This window comes from Syngnathus leptorhynchus, chromosome 13, assembly GCF_054491065.1.
Source record: "Syngnathus leptorhynchus isolate UIUO chromosome 13, UIUO_Slep, whole genome shotgun sequence".
Taxonomy (NCBI): Eukaryota; Metazoa; Chordata; class Actinopteri; order Syngnathiformes; family Syngnathidae; genus Syngnathus; species Syngnathus leptorhynchus.
In genome coordinates this window covers 4,687,002-4,714,620 of record NC_141207.1, presented here as the reverse complement: position 1 = coordinate 4,714,620, position 27,619 = coordinate 4,687,002, and the positions used below count along the sequence as shown (strand labels likewise).

The 27,619-nt window shown below is 40.3% G+C and overlaps 2 protein-coding genes across 3 annotated transcripts in view; one reads left to right on the top strand and one right to left on the bottom strand.

The window, feature by feature from the left end:
- Nucleotides 1-15,841, bottom strand: part of cers4a (ceramide synthase 4a) — a 32,481-nt gene extending 16,640 nt beyond the window's left edge. Inside the window, exon 1 of one of the 2 annotated variants that reach the window (XM_085927530.1) lies at nt 15,824-15,841. The gene's annotated coding sequence lies outside the window, so the exon portion shown is untranslated. The remainder of the gene's footprint in view (nt 1-15,823) is intronic. The other variant, XM_085927527.1, reaches the window with a different exon arrangement.
- The window catches only part of fbn3 (fibrillin 3), a 42,676-nt gene continuing 22,254 nt past the window's right edge, over nt 7,198-27,619 (top strand). Inside the window, exons 1-8 of the mRNA XM_085927533.1 lie at nt 7,198-7,255; nt 9,136-9,466; nt 15,679-15,761; nt 15,847-15,948; nt 20,348-20,443; nt 20,623-20,718; nt 25,884-26,081; nt 27,004-27,129. Of these exons, the coding sequence (XP_085783659.1) occupies nt 9,282-9,466; nt 15,679-15,761; nt 15,847-15,948; nt 20,348-20,443; nt 20,623-20,718; nt 25,884-26,081; nt 27,004-27,129 (886 nt within the window). The 5' untranslated portion in view covers nt 7,198-7,255; nt 9,136-9,281. The remainder of the gene's footprint in view (nt 7,256-9,135; nt 9,467-15,678; nt 15,762-15,846; nt 15,949-20,347; nt 20,444-20,622; nt 20,719-25,883; nt 26,082-27,003; nt 27,130-27,619) is intronic.

Below are 27,619 nucleotides of genomic sequence, written 5' to 3'. Positions count from 1 at the left end.
TGCTCAGGCCATTTGCTCACCACTGTGTTAAAATTGACACCAAAGTCCAATTCGATGTGTGAGGCCTTCTCTCATTTGTCATCAAAATTTATTTCCAGGGCTTTGTCGCTTTCACAAAGCTTGAGTAAATGAGCTATTATTATGAACTTATTATTCTAAACTATTATCGGGTGTGGTTTGTGTACAAAGAAAGAAGCATTTGTGTATATTTAGCAATTCAGAGTGTGAAAATGGACTCATCAAGTCTTTGAAATCTCCACTCTTGACCCGACATATGTCCTGCTCTGTGTTTCCAGACAAAGCGCCTTCCCTTTTTTGTTTTGTCTAAGACTCTTGGGTGGTCCATTGATGAGCGCCTCCGGGCACATGCAAACCTTACGCCATTCAATGTTTGACCCTAAACAAATGTGTCGTAGACAGTTGCAAGGAACAACAGGATCTGTTTGTGTGGATAGCAAGAAGTGAATCCAGTTTCCCATCACTGAGCTAGCGAGAATTAAGCAGCTTTTTGGATTTGTTATTTTTTCAATTTGTTTTTTTTTGTTTGTGTTTAATTGCTTCACAAAATCACGGATTTGCTTGAGAAGACAAAACTGCAATTCTTTTTTCCTACTTCCTATTTCCTATGAGAACAGCTGCCATTCCAAATACAGAGGTGTGAGTGGGAGGGGCCAGAGAGAGACATGAAAAGGTGACTGGAATGCCGATAGGCAGGTAGGTTAAGAAGATGTTCTGAAGATCTCAGCATCTGTTATCCGAACCTGTAATGATCACCACGAACGGATCAGGCTAGGCAGCGGGGTATCTGTCCGCTGCACATCCTGTTCTTCCATTTGTCCCAAGTGCACCTGCTTTATAGACTTTTAATACTCATAAAATCTTTTTGTGACTTTTCCAACTCTCTCTCTCACACACACATGGACAAAAATGCATTGTCATTGATGTCAGACGAAGTGAGGTAGACATCACAAAATGGTTTGGGATGCTTTTAATTTCCGATTGCTTCAAGGGAATCAGCTGTTGTTTAGTTTGGCTTTGACTGCCATGTACCAAAATGGACTGCGGTGAAATGTCTGAGACTAAAAAAAAAAAAGCTACAGAATAATGAATGAGTGAAAGAATGAATGAAATCAATCAATCAATGAATAAATCAATGAATAAATCAATGAATAAATGAATGAATGAATGAATGAATCAATCAATCAACCAATGAATCAATCAATCAAATATTTGATCAAATGTTTCAGGATCAAAGTTTTTCAAAATCTTACAAATTAACTGCAAAGGCAAATTTTAAACTGACATTGAAACTCTTATTGATGATCAAGTTTTAAAGAATTTGACTAAACCATAATTTAAAAATAAATATGAATAAGATTCTAATGCACGCAATGTTCTTACTTGAAGGTGTCACTTGAAGGATAACTAAATAATTGAATTAAAACTGGTGGTCAAGTAAATTACAACTTCCAATACAAAAGCCATTTATTGTGAGTAAAATGTTTGTTTTTAAGTTTTTATTTTAAATGTCTGGATCTGTGTTAAAGTTTAAATAAAGGCATTCCAAGTTAATAGAAATGTACCAATTAGGAGGTTAAGTTGGAAAATGTAAACATTGAAAAAAATAATCTGAGTTGAAATATCTAAATATATTGTGTTAAAGTAGGCAAGGAACCTCCAAGCAGATATTGTGAGACTACATTAAAAGTCCAACACCACTTCAATATAATACAAAATGCCTATTAAAGCATATCTGCTGACAGACAGATGTGATGAGCATGTGGCAAAATCTCTCTCACTCTCTCTCTGTCTCTCTCTCTCTTTCTCTCTCTCAACTTTACATATGGAGCAAAAGATGACCTCACCCCTTCCAAGTTCCAGCACCCCCAAGGTCTGGACAGGAAATAGGGGAGAGCACCACCCCCACCCAGCTCGGTTGCACCCAGCTCACCCCAAAAGAAAGACATCAAAGTCTATAGACCCAAAAAATACAAGATTTTCAAATACTGAAACACACCCGTTAATGTCAAATACATAAGGCTCTTAACACGAGCAACATTTACTCGTTAAATGTTCACACCGTCAATTCCTGCCGTTGTTTGGATTCCTCTTTGGGGGAATGTTTTATGCGCCTTTGAAAATGTCAAAAAAGAAAGAAAAAAAAGGCACATCTGAAAGCCATTAGGCCCTCAAACTGTTAGCAAGCACTCGGTGGATTCTTTCCGCTCTCTTGGCATCTCGCTACATCACTTTCTTTGCCTTATTTCTCATCTGACCGCTTTCGACCTCTTTCTCTTTTTAAGCAACAAGGCTTACTTAAGTCAAAAATCTGCTCTAGAAACTTTTCCACTACGGGCCATTGAAGGCAACGAATCTCAGTCTTGGGTCATGTCGGACTCATGAGGCTCCATCACTCTCGTGTATGTTTTCACAGTAACTTCCCTGTGGTCAGATTTACAATGTCACTGGGGAAGCACATTACGTGCATGAGCATCTCTCTTGGCCACAAAGCAGCCAGGGGACTTCGACGTACCAATGCATGTGTTTGTGTACTGTTTTATGAGATCACATATTCGCATCCGCCCGTCCCCCGAACCCCGCCATTCTTTGTCTGCGCTCTCGTTCTACTTTGAAGTTCTGCATTCCAGTCTTACTGCATCACCGAGACTCTACAGCTGCACAAGGCCCGTCCGTTCTTGACAGAGCCAAGCGTTGGTGAACGGATATGGTGAGGCAACAAATGTCTTTGTTTTAGGTAAATAATGGAAAAAAAATACAGAGGCATGGGAGATAAAAACAGTCGACATAGGCAGGACAATAAAATGTAATGATGATGACATGATGGTGACTAAGGGTGTAAAGCAAAGGTGATTCATGTTTCCCATGCTTCACCCTTCAAAAAGGTCTTTTCCAACTTTACCTTTGAAAACAAATGTGTCGGGTGACAATGGAGTCTCTAAAGTTGCACACACATAACAATAATCAGATTCAATTTGATAACTTCTCCATAACAGTACAATCATATCAACACTGAAGGGAGAAGTTGCCAAAAACAAACAAAAACTGAAAGAGGTTGACCTGGAACAGTATTTTAAACAAAGTACAGTCTGCAACGAAGGCTACCAAATATAAAAAATGTGTCTCTTCTAATACTTTTGGTCACTAAAAAGTAGGTATGACCACAAATTAAGGTACTGGATAAGCTAACAGTTAGTATAATTTATAATCGCAATTTCAAAAGTTGGTGAGACCACAAATAGTGTGACTGGATAAGGTAAGTTTGCATAACATAAAATCACAGTTTGCTGATTTCATATCATGATGTTTACAAAGTCCATGATTTTAGGATACACCATTTATTCAGGAAAAGCTGCCATAAAAAACTAATACATTGACTCCACCTTGCTGAGGCCCTGAAAATATAAAATGCATGATCACAAAATGGAAGCAATCCAGACTTGTAAAAAAATAATCACAATAAATCACGCCGTGGAATGCTCCAAAGATCAAAGAAAAGGCAAACCCTTAAGTTAATTGATTAACTGTACCCATGTCTGGCAACTCCTCAATTGCATGATATGTCGTGACTTAGTGGTTGGAACGACGCTTTCGTGTTTAGCGGTTTGGGTGTGGGATCTCTGTTTGGGCCTTTTTGTTTTCTCACTATTCTTGGGTGGGTTTTCTTGTATACTCACGCTCCCCCCCCCCGCCACATTTCAAAACATGCACGATAGGTCAATTGAAGATTCTTTATTGTCCACAGATGTGAATTAGAGTATGAATGCTTGTTTGTCTTTGGATTGGCTGGCGACCAGTCCAGGGTGTATGTACCGTGCCTCTCACCTAAACTTACTTGGCAAGTGTCTTATGAAAAATAAACCGGATTAGACTTAAGTACTTTGAAGCAAACAGTAATCATCAATTCCCATTTGCATTCACTGATTTTCCTTTTTTTTCTTCACCTGCATGTTTTTGGGCTAATGTGACCTACATATGCACCGGTTCACCCCACTGGGCAAGCAGTACAGTATGACTAATCCTGGTCATTAATCTTCTCCTGCTGAGAAACTGTGGTGGAAGTGAATTTGGCAGTGAGCTTTTATCCCTTGATGGGCCAAAAAACATTCTGGAAATCTCCACAAGGCTCTGGTGGTCTCTCGCCTGTCAGCATGACTACAAAAATGCAACACGCAGTTAATAGCGTCAAAAACCAGATCGTTATATATACCGACAGACACATTTGACCACAAAATATGCAATAATTTAGGAATTCTCTGAAACAAAACAATCGCCAATCAGGAAGTCACGTGGTCTAAGCTAGGCACAAATGGAAGAGTTGTGTTGAGTGTTTGCAGCGGAAAGTTTTCATAGCAAAATTCCAGGTTCTAAATATATAAACCTTTCTGCACATGGATACAGAAATGAATAAATCAGCCAGCTTGACAGTCTGTGAATGTCAACCGAGTTTGTTTGAAATGGCACTGGTGTGACCCGGAGTAAAGAAAATACATATTGTATTTTTAAAAATAGCTCTTAAAATGTGACCAATGTGTTGGCTCTGTACGTTTTCCTTAGTTTTGGGAGTCTTTTTTTGTCACCACAGTGACAAACACACATCGTTCCCAATCCTCCTAAATTTGACAAGAGCCTTTTTGGGCATCCATGAGAGCACATGATTTATTTACCCCCCACCAAAACTTGTCAATTATCTTATGACGTGGGCAACACCATGTTCTGCAACAAACAAGCTTCTTATTTGTTCTCTCGGGTAACGTATCAACAATACAGTCTGCTGTAAGTACAAAAAAAACAGCTCGCTTTTGTCAATGACTAGACATCACAACGCCCAAAACAAGTGTGACTAATACCATCTTTAATGGGATAACCCAATTAAAGCTGACAATAGCAGCTTGTCTTGCTAACACATGCTCAAGTTGCGTGTTTGCCCAACCTCTTCACTTGAATCCAACGGAAATCAAATTCCCATTTGACTGCAATTGGAGGCTGAGGAAGACTTTACCCTCCGTCGACATATGGTGTGCCTGTGCGTGTGAGTGTTTACATACGTGTAAACAAATGTGTGTGCTGGGAAAAAGGGAGATATGGGGGGGCAAAGGGAGAAAGAACCTGGTAAAAGTATGCGCCTGATGTCAGTTTGAGTTCTACAAGAGCTTCTGCAACATACCACAGTTCCTCTTCAAAGAATCTTGAAGGCCCATCCTGCTTTCTGTTGTCAAAAAGTGTTCACTAGTTATGTACAGCTTTCAGAAAATCCACATATTATTTCGTATATATCATGGTGTTTTTCAGCGACCAATAAATGAAAATTTATTTTATATATATATATATATATATATATATATATATATATATATATATATATATATATACAGATTGATTTCTTAAATTATGTAAAAGATTATTTGCTTATTTTGTACCAATAATGTCCCGTATTTTTTATGATAATCTCAATGTACGTTTCATCATTATTTGAATCACTTGATGGCAACCAAATCGACTACGTATTTACTGATTAACAACATGTGTCACGTTTCAAAGACAAACCTCGAGCACATCCTGACAATAAAACGTATCTCCGGAAATCTAATTGCACTGCTTTCCGCTTGTTGGATTTAGATCACACTGACTCCCCGCTGAGACCAAATGTTTTATGGCGGTAATTACGTAACTTTCCTGACTTAATGTTGTTTTTTCTTTTTTTATTTATTGCGCCAACAACAAAAACATCCTTGCCCTTCTTGGGTTTATCATAAGGTATTGGAGAAAAGAATTGTCTAAAACTAAAATCTATCACCATCACGGAATTTAGTGCCCCTTTATGTGCTTAACATCTTTGACTAAACTGACTTGCATGAAGAGGGACATAATAGCGCAACTCTTGTTAGTGGTTTTATCAAGATGTAAAGCTATGTTGAGGTGAGTAACTGGCTACAGAACTCCTTGTCAGTGGCTCAAAGATTCCCAGATGGATGGAAAATATTCCTCAAAATGATCTGTGGTCATATGAGCCGAAAAAAATTGAAGGCCATGGCAGATGTTGGAATTCATGTTCATCATCCAGAAATTCTTTGCGGTTTCTCCTTTACCTGTTGACATATGATTATATGAAACATCTGGGTGTTCTTTTACCATAAGGGCAACCACAATAATAAACATATCGCTAAATTAGTACCTCCCTGAAGGCGTCAATTAAAACTGCACAAAGTTGGATTGATCAAGTTGTTTTATACAAATAGAGCTGACATCAGCGCTTTTGAGATGCGCTCAGCTGTCCCCACCAATTTACTGGCCAGATGGTCTCCCCTTTCGGTGCTAACTTCCTATCAGCACTTGTGGCAACAAAGCACCGGGATGTGTCAATCACAAGGTCTGCACACTTGAGTTCATTTGGTTTACAGAGTTGACCGTCCTTATCTTCTGCAAATAATGCAAATCTGCATATAATTGATGCCCATAAAATAGAGCGAATTTTAAATCCTCACAAATTAGGCTGATCTTGACATTCTTGCTGCTTTCAGTGTACTTTCAACACAGTGTAAAACAAGTGTCACCACCTTGTGGCCAAGAGTGAAATTACACCACAAATGAATGCATCCCAAGACAGAATTGAGTTAAAACAAATAATCAATGACAGCAAGGGCTGCCAAATTGGAACCCCAAATAATCCACATAATGTATACTTCACCTGTAGATTTTGAACAAGCAAATATACTTTGTAAGTGGACCTCCTGTATAAACAGATATAGAAGTGTCTGAGTGTGCTGCAATGTGAGCGTTTAAACTAACATTTTCTCTGCCTTGGAGTATATTTATGCACTGTCAAACCCAGATCGAACTCCATTATGACCCTCTTCACCTTCTTTTGTTGATAAAGTGGCAGATGTGAATGCAAATGCATCTTATCACATGTGTCAGGTCCTGTTGCCCGGGAGGAGGGATGATAGTGACGTTTGAGCACTGCTGGCCTCTGTTAGAACAACTCCAGGAGTCTTCTTGAGGAATGTGGGTTTGTCCTGTAGACCGTTACTACCCCCCATCACCCCCTCCCTTTTTTTTTTTAAACTCCCCTCCCCTTATCCCAATCGGGGCAATTCCTTAACTTTTCTCCCCCCCCCCCCCCCCCCCCACTCACAAGCCTACAGTAGTTGAATATTCCATCCTTGGTGCGCACATATTCCTGCCTCTTAATTCCAACAGCGGGCTTCTCGACGCAAGGCACTCCAATTGTTCCAAGGTATTGCGGGCATGCTTAATAGTAGTCTCATGACAAAAGAGTGTAATGTGACTTATTCAATGACTTGAGCGGGTTACTATTGTTAGAGACCAGTGTGCGTTTCACGGCAGTATTAACTCGTTCACAGAAGAGATGCGGCAAATTGGTGCAAAAAGTTTGCCATTGCATTGTTGGATTTTCATTGCTTTGTATGTATTTAGAAAAAAAAAAAAATACAATGTCCTTTTCGCTTGATTCTTGACGCTTTATTATTTGTGGCACTTTTGGTTCACGTCATGTTTAATGAAGCGCGTAGAAACTGATGCGTTTATTTCCATTCATAAAGTTTCTGCGAGGACTCACTGCTGCAGCTTTGTGGTATAAAATATATTGTATGCATCCGAGCTGGATATGAAAAATTATACTTTTGATTTTCATACCGTTGCATTTTCTTAGTTAAGCATTGTTTGTTTGGAAGAAAAGGTGAGCAAAAGGTTCAGTTCAAAAGTTTTGTATTAGTTTTATCTCGAGCATACTAAATCTTTCATTATTTTTGGCATGATGCATGAAAAGGCAGCACATTGGACAAGTGGTTAGCACATTTGCCTCACAGTTGTGAACTTTTATGTTTGAATCTCAGTGTAGTATATTCTTTGATGGTCTGACTTACACTAATAATAATAAAAAAAAACATGATTGTTAGTTTCATTGATGATTTTTAATGTAGATTATATTGTTGTAAATATGAAAGATTGTTTGTCTATGTGTGCTCTGACATTGGCGAGCGACCGGTCCGAGGTATACCTTGCATCTCGCCCCAAATCAGCTGAGATATGCCATGTTTTGGTTTGGTTTAGTTTCTTGTTCCGCTTAAAATCTTGTGCCGATTTTTTCACGCTGGTATGGATTTAAAATATACAACAAAAAGTTTTACTCAGTTTTATTTGGATGTTATGTAGTGTAATAGTGCTCTGATCAGCCGCTCTTGTCTGATGTACTATAATGGATCAGGCACAAGAATCTTTTGTGCCGCCATGCTCCTTTATTACAAGGAGCTCATTTTACCTCAGTGGAAAAGTAGTACAATGCAGTGACACACACACACACACACACACACACACACACACACACACACACACACACACACACACACACACACACACACACACACACACACACACACACACACACACACACACACACACACACACACACACACACACACTGATTGGCACGCATTCTTTCATCACTGCCAAATATTGTCATATCATCATCTTTGACTGCTCATCATTCTCACAAAAACATTATTTTGGTTTTTTCCCCCCTCAAGTGTGTCAGATATCTTTGTCCAGTCTTATTTACACCGTATATCCTGTGGTTGGTAGAGTCTGACCAGGGCCCCACAGTTCTTTCTTCAAGCTGTGGTCTATAATGAGGTGGTGAAGAGAAAATAAACCTCAAGGCTGTCCAATCAAGTCGGAACATGGGATGTGTGTTTTTCAACTATAACGTATCCCCCCAAAAAATCAGAAATGGAAAGTCGATACAGCTCTCGAATGAGGTCAACTCATACAAAATGGAATGATTCGAAATATTGCCGCTTGTCTCAATTACATAATGAACATAATCGGTATAGGGCGAGTAATTTGTCCTGTTGAATGATCTGACATCTACATGCGGAATGGCTGATTTTTCGAGGAGCAAACTTTAGGTCAGCTGTGGTTTTTAGCTTAAGCCTTTTATTGTCCGTCCAAGAACTCTTTGGCGCCCTCTATGCTTTTACTAGTGGTCGAAATGGGCCAAGTAATTAATAATAAAAAACAAAGCATGTCAATGTGGGAGACATGCTAAATAAATGTCTGTTTTTCTAAACTTTTATCTCAATTCTGTTTTCTTTACAGTCCTGACTTTGGAGTGCACACCAGGACTTGGTCTGGATCCAGGTCTAGATTGTTCTGCTCAGCCTGGGTTCAAACGGTGACCGCAGAGTCTGAGAAGGAATCGTAAAAGGCTTGTGTTTCATTCGGAGGGATCGCCGGCCAGACCAATGGGATCAGGGAAGCTGGCCCAGGTGTTACTGGGATGGGTGGCGCTGTGCCTTGCGCCAGTCCAGGTGGCGTACGGTCAGACTGCCAATGGGAATGGACCGATCCAGGCTAGCCGCTTCACGGCCACCACGGACCAGAGAGAAGCGCAGCGGGTTCGACGCCGTGGCCAGGAGACTCTGAGAGGGTAGGCACAATTTTCTCTCTTTGGAGATATCTGACCAAATAGTCTCCGCACTGCACATTCACAATGCAGCTTGACACTATTAGATAGGTGTGTGGTGACATCACCACAACTGTGACAATTTTAACACAATGGGGTGTGGCCAATGATTCTCAGTTTGTCACTATTTCTTCAAACTCAAATTCGGACTTAAATAGCCATTGTAAAAGCTCATTTTTTGTTTGGAACATTCTCTCGAAACAGCTTCATTAGCAGAAGAATGGAAAAGTGCATTTACTCCAGTTTTGCATACTTAAGACCTTTGTGGAGCCATTGTATCTGGTGAGGCTTAAACCCATAAATGACTTTATACCCCCTCTGATTTCCTGGCAGCGCCCTTTCAACTGCTGCGCTTTCTGGTGCGAGGCCAGACCGCCTTATATCAAATTATGCTTGCGGAATACTAGTGCATTGTCCCTCCACACACACACACACACAAACAGCACATGTTTGACCTTAACAAGCTGCCTGGTGTGCTGAACTCACCACGTGTATTTACAGAAAATTGACATTTCATGGGAAAGGATCGGGGGAAAAGCAGCATTCTATACATCCCATGCGGTGGTGGTGATGATGATGAGGGAGAGCCTGACCCAAATTCTCATGTATGTTTCTTCTAAGATGAAGAAAGTGGGTGGGCAAGCATTGACCTACATTTTTTCGATATTTCTCTTGGCTGTACCACGTACATGTATGGACACGCATGTTTTCAAACTCTAGTTGAGTGTCAGTGTAATGAACCTAAAAGGTCACATGAGCTCTCGACCCCCACCTCCTCGTCATATTCAAACTCTTACTTTGTGAAGCGGGGCAACACTATATTTTGCTACTACACGTCGAAAAAAACAAAAAAAACAAGGCATGTTTTGTTGGGCCCCGTTGTCAAAATCAGTTATTCCAATCTTGTGCTAAGCAAGTCAGAGGAAATGAGGTAGTCCTATTACTCGAAGGACCTATAAAAAAGGGACGTTTGTTTCACCGACTAAGAACCGACCCAAGAACTAGGATTGACATATTGCTTGTTTAATATTTCTCAAAGGGGAATGTTGAGTGATAAAGAAAGTATAAATGAGTCTGTGTTTGAAATGACTGACTTTGTTTTGAACTGTTCATCATCTGGGTTGTGTTTTTTGAAAATATCTCAACATTTTATTGGTTAACATCTGAAGGGGTATTCTAGTCCTACCCAAATCTAATATATGACATTACAGAGCAATAATCTGTGTTTGTCTATTGAGTGATTAAAAACAAAGGGCAGCTATTGTGCAATTTCATATTATTCAAATCAGACAGTTTTTTTTTAAGAGAACAATGAGAACAATCAAAGGCTGAAGAATTTTCCGATGCAAAACGTGAACATGTGGAGACTTAGCACTGATTGGGATGAAAGTCTTCTGCAAGGATTTTCTTTTTTTAATGTGCTGAATGAATTAACTGCAGATATTTCCCAAGAATAAAAAGTCTACAATGTACCCCCACAAAGTTTTTTTTGGGACATGAAATTCAACTGTTAATTTTAATGTTAGCTGGCAACTATAACCTGCAGACTTTTTACTTTCCCCAGGAGCTGAAGTTACTAGAGCTGGCCAAAGCAAATAAGTGTCTATTTTATTTTCCATTACAGTTTGGCTCAAAACTATTTTTTAATCATTTAAAATGTGAAGTGTGAGCTACCTTTTGAGGAAATTTGACAAAGTATTGGCACACCTGGTTTTTATAGCTGAAGGAAATTAGGTCCGGGATGACATTCTATATTCTAAGACATTTAAATGTGTGGATTTTTTTTGTCCATTCATCCAAAAGAACATTTGTGAAGTCAACGATTGTTCTATGTTTGAGTCAGGATTCACTTTTAAGCACTTTGCAAAACTTAGGACCCAAGATTTCTAAGCCAAGTTTGTTTTATCCTATCAATGTTTCTGTAACCAATTTTTTCTTCCATGTTTGGGGAACTTTGAACTGCGTGGTAGGGAAAACTAGTGTTTCTATTGAAGGTCAGCGATTCAGCTCAAAGTGTAACGATATGTGATCCGTTCAAGAGCCTGCAATGCGTCCAAATACGTTGTACCATTCACAACCAACTGTCAGTAACTGTGCGTGTGGCGGATAGAGGGTGGTTAGCGTAATGATGGCCATTATGCCGGCCTTGGGCTAACGTGCAGTGTTTATTTGCTGGCGAGAATTCTATATCCACAAATCTGTCCCTGGTATGGCCGCTGGTGCTGATGCTGACTAGTTGTGACTCCCAAGCTTCCCACAACACACTGCTGTTTGGTATCAGTCCATTCAACTTTGTATCTGATCAGACTTTTGGCTTGCTGCCTTGAAGGCTTTAATTAAAGTAAGATTTTTCCTTGTGGGAAAGGCTGAACATGTTTAAAAGTTGAATGCTGCCTCGCATGCATCGTAAAAAACAACAACGGATTATTTATAATGTCAAGGAAAGATTTCATATATTTTATTGTTAAATTAGTGATGATGGTAAATAGAGCTGATTGAAACCATTAAATCCTAGCGAAGAGTTGCTTGAGAACAATTGCAGACTGTGGATGGAATCTTAAACGATGGCCCAAACCTTAAAGACTCCAATTACACCGAAAAACTGGCCACGGAAATTGAGTATGCCTGAAACAACACGCTGAGTTTTTTTGCCATTTTTTTGGCTCCATTATTCAATCAGGTCTTGCTAAGTTGTCTCACTATCATCTTTCTATCTATTTACTGCTTTGGTTCAGACATTTCCAATTGGCCAGTCACGTTCTGATAATGTCCCTCATGTTTTTCTACGTTTGAAACGTGGCTGCCAGGCAAGCTCATTTGTATCCCCCGCAGAGTCAAATAAAGTTTCCCCGCTGGGGTCTGCTCCTGATCGAGTCAGCGTCAGCACAAGGGTGTGCAGTAAATGTTTTATCATTTTTTGTTGTTGTCAACAATTAATTCACAATCTGTCTCTTGTACCAAAACCTGCCAAACAAAACTTGCATCGGCGAGATTCAATGATGATAATTATAATAATAACAGGATATGTTATTTGCTGCTTGGAGAAATTCTATATCCATAAAATCATCACATAACCTTGAAAGTTCTGGCTCAGACTGCTCGATATCAAAAGGCCGGAACAAGAAATCCATGCTGATGTCCCACAGTTAGAACAGTGATGTCATTGCACATGTGAAAAGAATAAATTCACGTCTGGAATACACACGGTAGCCATTTCTTGATCAATATTACACTTAGCGAAGGATTTACAGCTTTACCGCAATTACCTTCAATGTAGACCAAAAAAGCTCATAAAAAAAAAAGTTCCACATTTTCTCTTTAAAACTCAGTTTTTACGCTAGCGACGCAGAATTCCACTTCACTCTTGGCAACCATCTTACTTGTAAACTCGACCCAGTTTCATCAAACCTTGTCGACTTAGGGTTAGGGTTGGGCCTAATTGGAGTCTTATTTTTTTACTTTTTAGATTTTTTTTTTTTAATGCATTCCTCAATCCTCCTCACAAGTGTTGCTTGCAGCAGCTATACTTGCTCCAAATACCAGACTGATGACTTTTGACTCTAACAGACACAGGCTACACAAGCACCTGACCTAAACTTCTGCTCTTCTTTGTTTTCATGGAAACCGTCTGTGCTCATTCCCCATGTAGGCCTTTTCATTGCCGGTCGAACGAACGGGCTTCTCTTAACTACTTTAATCTTTGACCCTGTGGATTCCTGCATGAGTTGACCGACCCTCAGGCTGTGTCGACGTTGCACTTTCTAATTCTGTAACAGTTTGCTGGAAATTCACAGCAACTACATCGCTGCTTCACGAGACCAGAGAACGATGGTTGTTGAAGATCAGAACCTGTCGAAGTTTACAACGAGAACAGCAATCGGTGGAACATAAGATAAAGGACTATTTTTTGCTAGATCGTCCATATTGTCACAAGCAAAACATTCTGCAATCAGCAGTTTGCAGTCAGAACATAATGAGGCAATTGGTAAATGTTCATTGCCGAGATAATCCATCCACCTCTCAGATGTGGCATTCTGAGATGCTGATTCGACAACATTAATATTGCATAGGTGCAATAAAAGACCACCCTGTGTTCGAGCTGCCTTTTATTGTTGCCAACCGCAAGCACACCTCTGCAAAAATCATGCTGTCTGATCAGCATCATAATTAGCCACACATAGAGTCGCTTACCAAAACCGAGTATAAGGTTATTTGAATTAGTGTTCCGTGCGTCATCAACGCTTCCCATTTTCTCTGTGACGGCCATTTTCCTTTTATTACCATTAACGGCAGTTAACGAACAATTTACGGGCCTGGAGGCAGCTGCAAAGGTCACAACGTGGACGCACAAGAGCTAATCTCCTTTAGATTGAGCCCTGAGAACAGTGGGACATTTCAATATTGAGGCAACCCCCTGGTGGTTTGAACTTTTTTTTCTTCATGTCTGTCTTTCATTCTGTTTGACTGGAGTCGGTCGGCTAAAGCTCTCGAGAGAGCAGGCGCTGACCTACAGGAAAGACTTGGATCGAGGGGCAGAGGAAGAATAACAAACGTGAACACCTCAGGCTCAGCCGCATATAATCCGTCATATATTAACATCCTCCTTGTCTAACTGTAACAGTGGAAGAGTTTCAGCACTCTGCTGAAACCAGAGGAGGGAAGAAATCAGCCGCTCATTAAGCGATGGAATGCATTGCTGAGGTATTTTTGAACCCTAACAGAATGTTTAGTTTGTGCCCCAGAAAGTTGACCCATCACCAAGACTCTGCCCTGGCCTCTCCTTTCCCTATCTCAGTTTTCCACTCCTCCTGCGGCTTCCTCCTCTTCTCAACATTAACTTGTTTTCCTTTCCCTCCCTCTTATCCCCTGTTCCTTTTCCTTTCCCACCGTCATGTCCTACCCCCAGCCCGATCCGTGTCGCTAAGTCTTCACACTTTCTTACAGGCATTGTTAATCTTCATTTTAATTAATTGGTCATTTTAATTTTAGTCTTCACACTTTTGTATGATTTTATTTTTATTTTTTATTTTATTTTTATAAATATTTGCAAATATACTTTAATATATTTTATTTTTAATTTTAATTTTAATTAATTGGTCATTTTAAATTTAGCTTTGGTAATTTTACTAAAAAATTCATAGATTCTAAAGTTCTCCTTTTTACTGCGATGTAAAGTCTTTCCTCTCCTGGCCTGTCCACCTGTCATTGTCACATTGTTTCACATATAAGAGGAACTTGAGAAGCACATTTGGACTGGATACGGAGAAAAAAAACTTTCAATTTTAGCAGACTCTTTCCAGATATAAAAGGTCTGGTTTCCTAAAGTTTTTTATGGAAGGAGAATGTGCAAATTGATTCAATTATCCTACACAATGTCATGTATTTATCTATCTATCATCTCAGCTCCCAAATCATAAATAAAACTGATTGAATGAGTTTGGAAAAAGTCGTAGAAGCGCTTATTTTTTATTGTTGAGAAAGAATGAACTTCAACCTCAATCCTTACCACCATTTTCACAATAAACACAAATGGTCAGTATAGATGAAGTCACTTGTAAAAACTCCCCAAACTCAGCCAAACGCTCTAAAAGTCATTGTGATGATGTCACCACGATTGACTTTAGCGCTATCTAAATATTTACAAGATACCCTTTTATAGGGATGATGTAGGGATGATGTTAACAGACAGGAAAGGTTTCAATCTAAACTGTATTACTAGAAATGTAGACATTATCAGTCACATGCTTCACAAAACACGACTGCACCTATCATTAGTACAACCACACTACTGGAATCTTTTTAGATTGCTACGCTGCATTTACTTCTGTATTCCGACTGGAATTGGGTTTTAATGTCGATGCATGAGGGGGATTTCTTTTTTTTTTAAGTCCAGCAAGCACATGTATGATAAAGAGTCCTCCTCTTATTGGTTTGTAAAGCCTCAATGTGTGTGTGTGAGTAATGTCAGTCATTTGCAAATGCGGTTTAGCTGTTTCCTGAGAGGAAAGCTTGTGGCCGAGACCAATCAAACGCTCCATAGGCTACGATGACTGTTACATATATCAATTGAGCACACTCAGATTGAATTTTTTTGTTTGTTTGTTTGGCTAGTTCAATCAAAAATTAGTTTCAAGGATTCTCTCAAACAATGTCATTTTTTTCTTTTTGTGTTTCAGACCAAACGTTTGCGGTTCTCGTTTCCATTCATACTGCTGCCCCGGATGGAAAACTCTGCCAGGCGGGAACCAGTGCATTGTCCGTAAGTTCCACGACAAGAAACATTTCTCTTACTGCTTTGCCTAAAAGTTGAAAATGACTCACCCTTTGTCTTTTTGACCCAACAGCAATTTGCAGGAACTCCTGCGGGGATGGCTTCTGTTCCAGACCCAACATGTGCACCTGTTCAAACGGGCAGCTCTCTTCCAGTTGTGGAGCAGGAGGAGGAGGTGAGTTGACCTCCCACTTATCACAAAAACACTAAGAAACACCAGCCTGTGAAAAGTACACCAATCAGATGATTCTTACCCTCCCTAATTGAATTCAGTGTTTGGTATTTTCCAAAATGTGAGCCAAATGCATTATGGGGGAAAAAGAGGTACCGTATTGGCCCGAATATAAGACAACCCTGATTTTAAGACGACCCCTCTTTTTCAAGACTCAAGTTTGAGAAAAGACGTTTTGAACCCAAAATGTAATTTTTATGCAGAGAATAATTACTGTACATCTGAAACAAAGGATTATAACAATATATTTGAGAAAAAAAGCACGTTATTTTGCCTCATTCAAATTATGCACAAACTGTCTATCACATCTTAATATCTGAACATTTAAATATGTAAACTAAAGTGCAATCACATTTGTAAATTAATGCTTCTGGTTTTTCCATGTTCTGTTATCTCTTCTCTTATTTTCTTCTCTTATCTTTCTTATTGCTATCTTTATTTTTCTTCTTCATGACAGGGGCTTGCTTTGGCCTGGGGAGTTAAGTTCAGCATTCGCTTTAAAGATATCTGGTGCCATCTAGCATTGTGAATGGGTATAATGTCTAGACCCCGAATGTAAGACGACCCCCACTTTTTCAGTCTTATTTTAATGCAAAAAAACCCCATCGTCTTATATTCGGGCAAATACGGTATTCTGTTTTAGAAACTAATTTTCCCAGGATTCGTATTCATGCAATTCAAACCGACCCAGCTACTTATACAATAAGACTCTATCCAACCCTAGATTTTATTTCCCACTGGAGACATTGCTCCTATCGTGTGAGTCTCTCGCCAGCACTTCAGTTGATCAATTCCAGTTGAGGAGTAGATGTATGCGGTGAGGTACACGGAGTCAAAATAGTCTTAAGGGAATTAATTCAGGATTCAAGTCATAGTGAAATGAGAAGGGTGTTAGCAAATACTCCACTTGGTGATTGTGTAAAGTACGTGTGGATGCGTGCAATGTGTTCAGCCTCGCTGCTTTAGAAGGCCAAAATCAGCTCATCATTCATGCCTGGCCTCTTGCCAGACACTCACACATGCTTACATTCCATATCAAACGCGCAAACGCCCAACATGGATGTGTGCTGAATCTTATATTACGTTCATTTAAAAAGAAACGCTAGCTGGAAACACACAATGAGTGGAAAGTAAAGGTGATGTCCCTTGAAGAGGAAGGCCCTGGAGGATGGGGCGGGGGCAACCTTTGACCTGTACAGCAGGATGCGCACTGATCTCTTGCAGCGTCAGTGCTTTTGTCAAGCGCTATGAAGTCATGTTCCAGAATTGGTCAAAGGGCGCAGAAAGATAAATGAAAGCTTAGAAGAGCTTCACTGAACTGTCACTCACTCATAGTGAGTCCTCGCGGTGCCTGCGCTGTGATTTATGAAGCCATTTTATTGGCATTGCGGCGAGGGAAGGGGAAAATACAGAGATGTCGGTACGATGTGAGCCAATTGAATTTGTCTGTGGTCGTGGTCTGTGTAGCATGGTCATATTATCTTATCAAGCTTCTGAAGCAGTTTGAATGATACTTAGCGGTCAAGCTAAAGACAAGGTTAGCCAACTCATCCAGAGGAACATTTGTGGGCTGAGAGAAGGCTATCAAAAGTGTATCCAAATCTCTTCCTAAATGTTTTCACGTTAAATCAGCCTTTTGCATTTATTATGGCTTACATACTGGTACCAATTACCGCCGATGGTCTATATTTTATATGGGCCTGATATTCGTGGAGTGCAACCAGGGATCATTATGACAATGTCATGAAATGAGTGGAGCACCTTGGACCAGGGTTTATTGAAGGGAAGGGAAGTGGGCAAACAAAGACATAGACGGGACAGAGACTCACAGCCAGCAGACAGACAAAAAGAAGTCCAGAATCTGACCGTGAACCTCCACACAAGACCAGGGGGAAACTGGACCAACAGAACAGGAACAACAGGCGCAGACACAGACGGGAGACAACAGTAGACATCGACAAGGAGAAACACACGGGCAGGGCTTAAACATATGAGATAACAAGAGGGAGCTGGTAACAGACATTACGGTAATCAAGGGGCGCGGCTGAGGGAAGTTGCCGGCCGAGCGACAGACAACACTGTCAACACAAATAAAACAACAGAAAAAGCCGTTTTGAAAACAGTTAGCAAGACTAAATTGTACTAGAATAATAACAAAAACTGTACAATTGGCATTTTGACAATGTTCATCTTAAAGTACTGATGAACAGTATACAATCTAAAAATGTATTCTGCCCTGTCACCAGTTTGTGTGTGCTGTGCTAATCAGAGTGCAAAACAGCAATAAAGTTAGTTTTCCATCACACACACACACACACACACGCACACAAAGTTGACTTCCTGTGTTTCGCAGCCTCTCGTAAAAAGCACCCAGATGTGAGCAGCTGAGCGACAACGCTTGCTCTAAGACAGAGGTGCATTGTGGTGCTCCACAGCAAAGACCTTAACACGTATGCACATCCCCCAACAGCCCCTTGCTGTGCACGTGCAACTTTCCAAGCACACGGGTCATTGGGGTGAACCGCCTCACTCCTCTCTCTCTCTCGCGCTCAACTTGCAAAAGATGCAAAGGCACGAGGAGGAGGAGGTGCAAAGTTAGCCGGTGAGATCATCTTCTCTCGTCGCCAAATGGGCTTGTTTGCTTCTTGCCGCTCCTCTTTGTACTCCTCCCTTCCAGCTCCTATGACAACAAAAACATGACACATGCTCCAGCTCTCTCAGACGCCATCTCCCATGTCATGTTTATATTGGAAAAAAAAAGATCAGTTCCACATCCTGGTAAAGATCGAGACTGGGTCTTAGATCTTACCCAACAGTTTTAGGCGTGCTTAGGAGTTGGGGTACATCAGAATAATTTTCCACACCATTTGTTATCTCTTCGTGCCATCATGTTCCATGTTGCACATCTTGGCTCGAGATAAGTCAATAGACCTTGAACATCAATGTCTTCGACATGGCTGGTGTTCCAACCATGAGAGGAAAACCTGACTTAGTCTCCCTTGAGATGAGCTCAACCGCAAAAAAGAAAAAGACAATTGCACACTCAACTAAACTCAGCCAGCCAGCCCCAGTCTGACGCTGCTTGTTTTAATTTATCGCCTTGTCGTCACGAGACACAAACCAGACCGAAGAAGCTTTTGCCAAGTGTTTTGCACGTGAGAGCTCTTCCTAAAAAATTCAATACAAGAAGTCATGAGACCTTTGTTGACAGGGAATCATACCTTTGCTGACAAGACTGAAGCTTTAGCATATTTGGTTTCAGTTTGGTCCAACTAGTGGATGGCTTGCAACACCTGGACTTGGCAGACTCTTTGCGGAAGATCTCATTAGACCAAGGAGGGGTGTGGGGAGGGTGATGTCGGCTGGAGATGCCCGGCCACTTCCCTTCTGCTGCTGCAAGGCCTTGACAAGCCAGAAATGTTAAAGCAAGAGACATAAACAGATGGTGGGAAAAAAAGACGATACATGTGGAGAGAGAAGGAGGAAATTAATGTTGAACTTGCGATTAGGATTTTGAAAGCATGAGGGTGATTGCTGGAATGTGGAGAAAGAAAGGAAAGCAAACATGTGAGGACTAAAGGACAACCGGCTGTCATCCAGTTAAGCCAACATAAAAGGCGTAAGGTAGCATTGAAGAGAATGAATTCTTTTTAAGTTTAGCATCGTAGGGATCATCAACATTTTTGAAATTGAGAGCTGCTTCTGAGGTAATGATCAATGCCAATGCCTTCGCATGTTTTTTTTTTTTTCTGCACAAGTCGTCCTCCCTCCTGGTGTAAATTCCTTAGTGACTGCTGGATGCAGTAGGCTCTACTTATTGCTGACTTCTGGTCTGCTTGATAGAATGTAGCCCGAAGGCATCCATGTTTTTCCTGTTAAAGAAAAATAAATCTTCATGTGAATTAGCAACAGTGTAATTACCAAACTATCATGTTAAATGATACTGAGAAAAGAACAATTCGTTGGCTGCCGAAATTGCAGAAAGAAGCGGTTTCATTCTGGATTCCCCCCCCATGAATTCTTGACATACCGTTTGAGTTCAGAGGGTTCATTGTACAATTTTATACCTGGAGGGATACAATATCTTATAATACAATTAACCCACTTCTTTTGTCATAATTTAAAAATATTTTAAAATATATTCTTTATATTTATACAATATATAATTTATATATATTTTTTCATGCAAAACCCTCATTAGGTGATTGAGCCACAGTTCTTGGGAGGGTTTAAAAACATGACTGACTCACAAAATGTTCACTTGGTTGAAAAGAATATGCTCTCATCATACCATTTACAGTATGTACCTTGCAAACTATTTTTTTTTAATTTCTTTTTACAGTTCAGTCATGCAATGTCAGGTGCATGAACGGAGGCAGTTGTGCTGAGGATTCCTGCAGCTGCCCGAAAGGCTTCACGGGCAACCACTGTGGTCAACGTGAGTACAAAGACAAGCTATCTACATTTACACTCACTGTTCATTATATTAGGAACCCCTGCACATCTAATGTAATGTTTTTTTTATTTTTTATTCTTTACTATGAAACCTGCTCAATAGAATATGAGAATATACTGCTCAGTGAGTAAAATAATAACAAGTCGATATTCTTTTTAAAGCTGTGTGTGAAAATGGCTGCCAGAATGGTGGACGCTGCATCGGCCCCAACAGATGTGCCTGTGTGTATGGATTCACCGGCCCTCAGTGCGAGAGAGGTGAGAGTCGGGAGCGTGGTCACTCCAAAAATTAAGCTCATAAGTCAATTAATTTTTTTATTTGATTTATTGAACATTTGTTGTATTTATTTTCTACTTTGTGAAGAAAAATGACAGCAATAAATAAAAATAAATACATTTAATGGAAGTGTGTAAAAAAATCTCACAAGAAATAATTATTGAATGTTAACGAATTGAAAATGAATGAATGATTACATTTGTACAATACTATTTGAAAAGACTCGGATAAACACATTACTTTTGTTTTTGTAAACCGACTACAATATAAAAACATTGACATCAAGTGTTTAACAGAGACTAATAGCTGGAAGAGACACCAAGCACTTAGAAGCTTTTATGTCCTTTTTTTTTCTCCCCCAAAATCAGTTCAAGACTTTAAAGTGGTCATGTGTAGTGGACTTATCAGGCCAGATTTATTCTAGAAATGATGACTTCAGTGTCTGGTTAGCATTCTGAGGCAGATGACTTCATGTGGCACAAACAGACAGAGGCTGTTTGTCTCCTGTGCTTTGAGTGGAAGCATGTGGCTGCAAGTGTTGAGAGAGGGAGGGAGGGATGGGAGGCCATCTTTCGCGACATGAAAGGCAACAGGAGTGGGAAACCGTGAGATGCATTTTGGGTCGGAAGGGCTGGGCAGTCATCCTCAAGTGGATTGTGGGAAAATTTTATTGCCTCCATGTACGGCATGTGCAAAAGTCAACCGCTAACTTGGGTTGCTTTGATTGCCCTTTTTGTAGTAGTCATTTTGAGATTCATAAAACAGTAGAGTGCAGTGATTCCGTTCCATTTAGCTTGAAGAGAATCCCGCTATTGCCTTTTCAGCCAATCCAAGTCTTTCTTAGTTTCTTCTTCGTGATGGAGCCATGACTAAAGTCTTGGTTTTAGTCACAGATATTTTCATTCATTGTCTTTCTGCTGTGACCAAAAGGTGTTCTCCTCTTCCATCTTCTCTTTATTCCTGCCAGACGTTTGTTTTAGTTAGCTCTCCTCGCCATTTGCCCTTCTTTTCGCTTGTCCTGTTTCGTTTATTGTGTTTCCTCCAACTTGTGTTACCACTTCATCATGTCTACCTTTTGTGTCTTTGGCATTCCGCTTTTTCCACCCCCCCCGTGAAACAGCATGGTTGTGTTTTCTTGCAAAACACATTTAGGGAGTTGAGTGTATTGGAAGGAGGCTTAAAGACATCTGGCAAAAAATAATTCTACCCCTTCCCCCCCCTGGTCCGCCAACAAGCCCATAGGACTGACTGCGTAGTGCTCGTGGACATTTCCTGATGTAAGGAAGGGGAGAAAAGAAGGAAGGAGGGAGGAAAGCTGGATGGAGGAAGGAAGAGAGGCACAAATAAAAATGGCCTCCCCAGCTGTGTCCACAAAGCTGAGTGGAAGCAAGCAGCCTTCATATTGGAGGGCAACATTGTAAAGTCTTTGCTTGTGTGGTTTTGTTGCCCAAAAGTCCCACTGAAAGAATTGAACTTTTATGACTGACTCCCCATTACTCACATTGATGCATGTAAGGTAAACACTGACCATCCGCAAAATTGCGTATATCAACACAATCGTGGATAACCAAAACAAAAGCAATGCGAATTTTCCCGCTTCTCTAAATATTTTGCATCACTTCTGAGCTATCACTCAAATGGTGAGATTTTAATGGAATTTTATTTCACATCTCTACCTATTTTTTTTCCAGGGACTCAATTTTAAATGACATGAATTTACAATTGTCGCAAAGAAAAAAGCTGAACTCACAAGGAAAACCTAATAAATCAGCAAAGTGTCAACTTTCATCACTTTAGACAAGTCATAAAACACAAAGTCATATAAAATAGCATTCGCTCGTAAAGTTTGATTCAATGCAAGTATAAAACTGTGTGTGACTAAAGTGGGAACGGTAAATTTGTCGATTTGTAGATATTTTTCCTAAAGACCTGTTTTGGTGATGCTGTATTATCAGTAAAAATGTAAACATATTTAAATCTTTTCTTTGTAAGGTGATTTTTAGAGCTCAGAGCTTTATCATGTGACAACTATGAATAGCCTAGAACATCATTTACACGGCTTATATAAAACTGCATGAACTATGATGTGATACCGATTGCTGTTATCCATCAAAGAAAATTACAATGGCCAAACATTTACAGAAGTCATGGCGATGGAATGTCTCGACGAAATATCTAATTAATTCCAATCACATGTAAAACGAGGCAGTTTTCTCAAAAAGAAAACACGGCAACACTGAATAATGGACCCATGCCTGTTATCAATAGTGTTGCCATGTTTATGTTCCTTGACTTGGTGCCATTGTGAGGGCACGTTAAAAATAAAATAAACGTCAAAGCAGAGATGGATATTTTTTTCCCTGCACAATAGCTCCGTTTACAGACACAATGACATTTCTTGTTTCAAAGTACACATTGACTAGATGAAAGGGCCGATAAGCGTTTGAGTCGATCCGTGTTTCCTGTTTGAGTTCAATGCACCGTTGACGGCTTCTCTCATCTGAGCTTCACTTTAGCACACAACATTACACTTCATGTAAGCAACGGAGATCGTTCGGGCCTGTTTATAATGGCCGTGATAAGACCCAGAAACTTGGAAGAAATACACAAAGACACGCATATGCAAATACATGTGCACATTGGAGTTGTTTGTCAGTGGGAAGAAACAAAATGATGCAATCAGATTGCAAGATGTGGGACACACATACGCACAAAATAGGTGTGTTACATTACATTTGGGCGAAAACCAAATTACCAGCTGTACAAAGTCTCGAGACTACATCCGGTTTGAAATCCATCTGACCTATTGACCTTTTTTTGCCACATCTGTATGAATGATAATGGCGTCATTACAATTCAATTCATCAATTTTTGTTTTTAGTTTTGTATCATTACAATTCACCTCTTGGGAGTTTTGGAAATATCTCTGGCATTATTAATGAGTCTGATATGGACTTTTTCCCCCTCTTTTTCTCTCACTGCTTCTCTTTTTCTTCCTCCAACTGCTTGGGTCAGTGCCCTAGTCGGTCTTTACGATCCCACAACTGGACAGCATTGCTGGGAAAGTGCTGCTCAAGACTTTAGTTCCAGACAGAATGATTTTTTTTCTTCCTTCAACCTTGAGACAGTTTTATCTTGCTTTGCGCCAACATCCATCAAAACATTCGAGCCACTGGCTTTCGCAAGCACGCACATCTTCTGGATGTATGTAAAGGATCATATCAGATTATTATCGCCCGCTATGACTGGTTGGCTAATTCAACTGGAGTAATCTAGGTCAAAGTTCACCAATGTATCAGCAGCTGCCTGAAGCAAACTTTGGGGTTGTTTGGAAATGGCCTTTTGTTAGTAAGTGTTAAATAAAAACCTCATGGATGTTAGAAACTGATGAGAGAAAGTCTGGAGAGTATTTTAGACTAACAAAACTCAAACGAGACAAAATTGCTTCCCCATGTTGGATTTCTCTCATGTCCTGAGATGCCTGAGCTCATTCTTCCAAGCGTCCACTGAATTAACATACGTCCAGATGGGATTGCGATGCGCTTCCTAACTGTGTCCCTGACCCACCACTGTAACATATAAAGTACAAACTTGCTTCCTTTCTTCTTTGAGTCTCACTTTTTCATCATTTTATTCCACTAATAACTGAGGAGACAAGTGGCTTAGTTTAAAAGAAGGAGTGGATTGGAAATGTCCTTGAGCAAGTTATTGAACGCTGATGTCATCAATGGTGAGATTCTGAGACAACTCAAGGTTTAGTTTCTTTTTTATCCCCTTGGCTTCATTACGATGACAATTTATTTTCATCTGATGTTTAGCTATTATCTGTTACCGATTAGCAAGTTTGGATTTCAGTCTATGAATCCACCAGTGAAAATAGTCCCTCTGTCACTTTCAAAATAATACCATGTGACTTATGGTTGGGGGTCTCAAATGAAATAGCTATTTTCTAAAGCTAATTGCAGTCTGTGAATTTCTGCTGTACATGACCTTGGACCAGGATAAGCATTAAAGAACATGGATGGATGGCTTACATTAATATCAGTGAATATATTTTTTAATGAAATCCTACTAAAGCCTTGTGACAACAAGCACAATGGAATATAAAAGTTTTGGGAAGATTAAATCGAGGCCAATGGGAAAGGCAGGGATTCCCAAAGTGGACTAAAGCAAGACAGGTGGACGAGAAATAAAACATTGCAGGAGCCATGTTCACTTTGACCTAGTTTTTCGGTTGTTTTCTTTTCTTTCTGTATGTTTCTCACACATGTGACCACTTTTCATGTAGCACCAGGAGCTGCTACGTGCAATCAGTGTGTTGACTCCAACAGGACGCCACGCTGATTTATCGCTTCATCTCATTCTGTGGGTCACACCGGAGTAGTAGTTTGACTAGCCAAACTGCCGAGCGTGCAGTCTCGTTTTGCTATCTACTGTGTCAAGTCAGTTGTTTTAATATGTAGGTTGTTTTTTCTGGCCGTCCGGTTGCAATTTTTTCCTTTCAAGAGTTTAAAAATGGTTTGCGTCTGAGATCATTTTGTCTTAACTTTTATTATCTCCATTGTTGATGTTGTCGTCTGACTCGTCTTCCTGTCGGACAGATACGCACGCACACGTGTCTGACATTTGTCTAATGGACTTCGTGAGTGTGTTGTCATGACTCGAATGCACTCAAATGAAAATGTATTGTCCCATTGTGACATTCAAGTGACTGGTCATCATGCGGCCACGGTGACAGTTAGCTGACTAGTTAAATAGATACGACCACTGTTCGATTCCAGATTGGAAACGACGATGGAATGTTTATATCGCCACGCGTGACAGTGGCTAACTGGTCTTAATCTACCAGCGCCAGTATTGTTCTTGTTAAATCTTGGTGAAAGCCGCTACTTGTAAATGCTTCTATTTTTATGTCCGCACCTGATCCGAAGCAGTTTAAAACAATAAAAGTGAGAATTAGTTTCAACGTCAATGAGTCATCCAATTGAAACCATGCTGTGATGCTCTGCCAAATATCAATGACTCAAACTCCTAAAATAATCCTCTTCTGCAGAACCAGATGTGGTCAGTGGACTGACTCAGAGTGTTATCATAACTCAATCCAATGTCAGCGATTAACCAACTGGTTCTGCTCTCGTCACAACAGATTACAGGACGGGGCCGTGTTTCACGCAGGTGAAAAACCAGTTGTGTCAAGGCCAGCTCAGCGGAATCGTATGTACCAAGACACTATGCTGCGCCACCATTGGCCGAGCGTGGGGACACCCGTGCGAGCAGTGCCCCGCCCAGCCGCACCCGTGCAGACGAGGCTTCATCCCCAACATCCGCACCGGAGCCTGCCAAGGTCAGATGTTCCTTACATTACTCATTATGTGTCATCACCTCCACTGAATGCCCAGCAGCATCTCCAGGGGATTGTCAACAAGTCGGAGGCCCGTTTAATTGTGTTCAGAAGGCTGGATGCGTAAATCCTGGGAAAATGTACATTCTGTCCGTATCAGTATCGCAGTTATTGTAACCATAGATATTTTCAACATTGAGGTTTTGACGCAGACTAAGAAATCATAGAGATCGTCAGACGGGGATTAAAATTTTAGAACGAGTCAGCCCGCCCAGAATTATACACAAGCTTTGGCTAAATCATGCTGTAGGTTAAACAGATCCGTATTTATTGCCCCCTAATACATATGCTGAAGTCACCAAATCAGCAGAGAGCCTTGAGTGACTTCTTTCTGGAACCTCTACAAAGTGCACGTGACCATGAATCCAAATGTGGTGTTGGCGGCTGGCTCCATGCTTGCTTTGTGTCTCGCACAGAAGAGCAGACAGCGTTGTGTTCAAGTGGAGCAGAGGTTGAATATGTTCAGGAGATTGAAAACAGTCTCTCCATTGCACATGCTCAAGCCTTTTTGGATTGCGAAGTGCATCGAGGGGGAAATAAATCTGTTTTATGAAAACGTGTATGTGCGCCGTTACACTCATTTCCCAAGGAGCCCGCCTACTGACATATCAGCAATACTGGGAAAATGTGACTCACTGTGAATTCTGGAAAAACTAACTTTACATTTATTAAAACTATTTCCTGCTCAAACGAGCTCATCTCGCTGGAAGCTACGGCTCATTGTGCTCACACTTTCATTGTAAAATCTTTTAATAAGTCATTTAAAAAGTCTGACAAAATGGCCACTTGAATTACATTCTGAATGTGTTTGAAAGTTTTTTTTTTTAGCCTTGTTCTGACTAGTTTTGATCTTGTTTGCTGGCAGATGTGGACGAGTGTCAAGCTATACCAGGTCTTTGTGCTGGAGGTAACTGCATCAACACGGTGGGATCCTATGAGTGCAAATGTCCCGCTGGCCACCGTCAAAGTGAAAAGAGCCACAAATGTGAAGGTGAGTCCAGCCTTTATAGGATCACTTTCTTTCTACATGGCAAATTGGAAATTATCAACACATATTCAAGATATGAATAATATGAATGTTAGCACATCTGGTTCATAGTTCTGAGGTTGCCAGTTGGAATCTCGGATCCAGCCCACCTGTGTGGAATTTGTGTCTTCTCTCCGGCTTTCTTCCACATAAAAAAAGTGTCTTATACTGTATGAAATACAGTAGTTGTCAAAATCTTAAGAAATAAATTTTTTTTTTTAAATGTGACAGGCACTACCAGGACCTTTATGGTCTGAGTAGAAATAATCAGCATGAGTCCTTCTGGGTCAAGTTGTCATGTTTCTGCTTTTCTTAGCACAAGCTGAGAGCCTGACTGAGGTTTTGAGGCAATTTAGATAAAGTGCAGTTAAGATGTAAGATGTGGGTGTCTGATTGTTTTTGGCTCAACATGGCACCTGGTTTTTATGGTCTGCTTTTACTTGAGTCTGTTCTT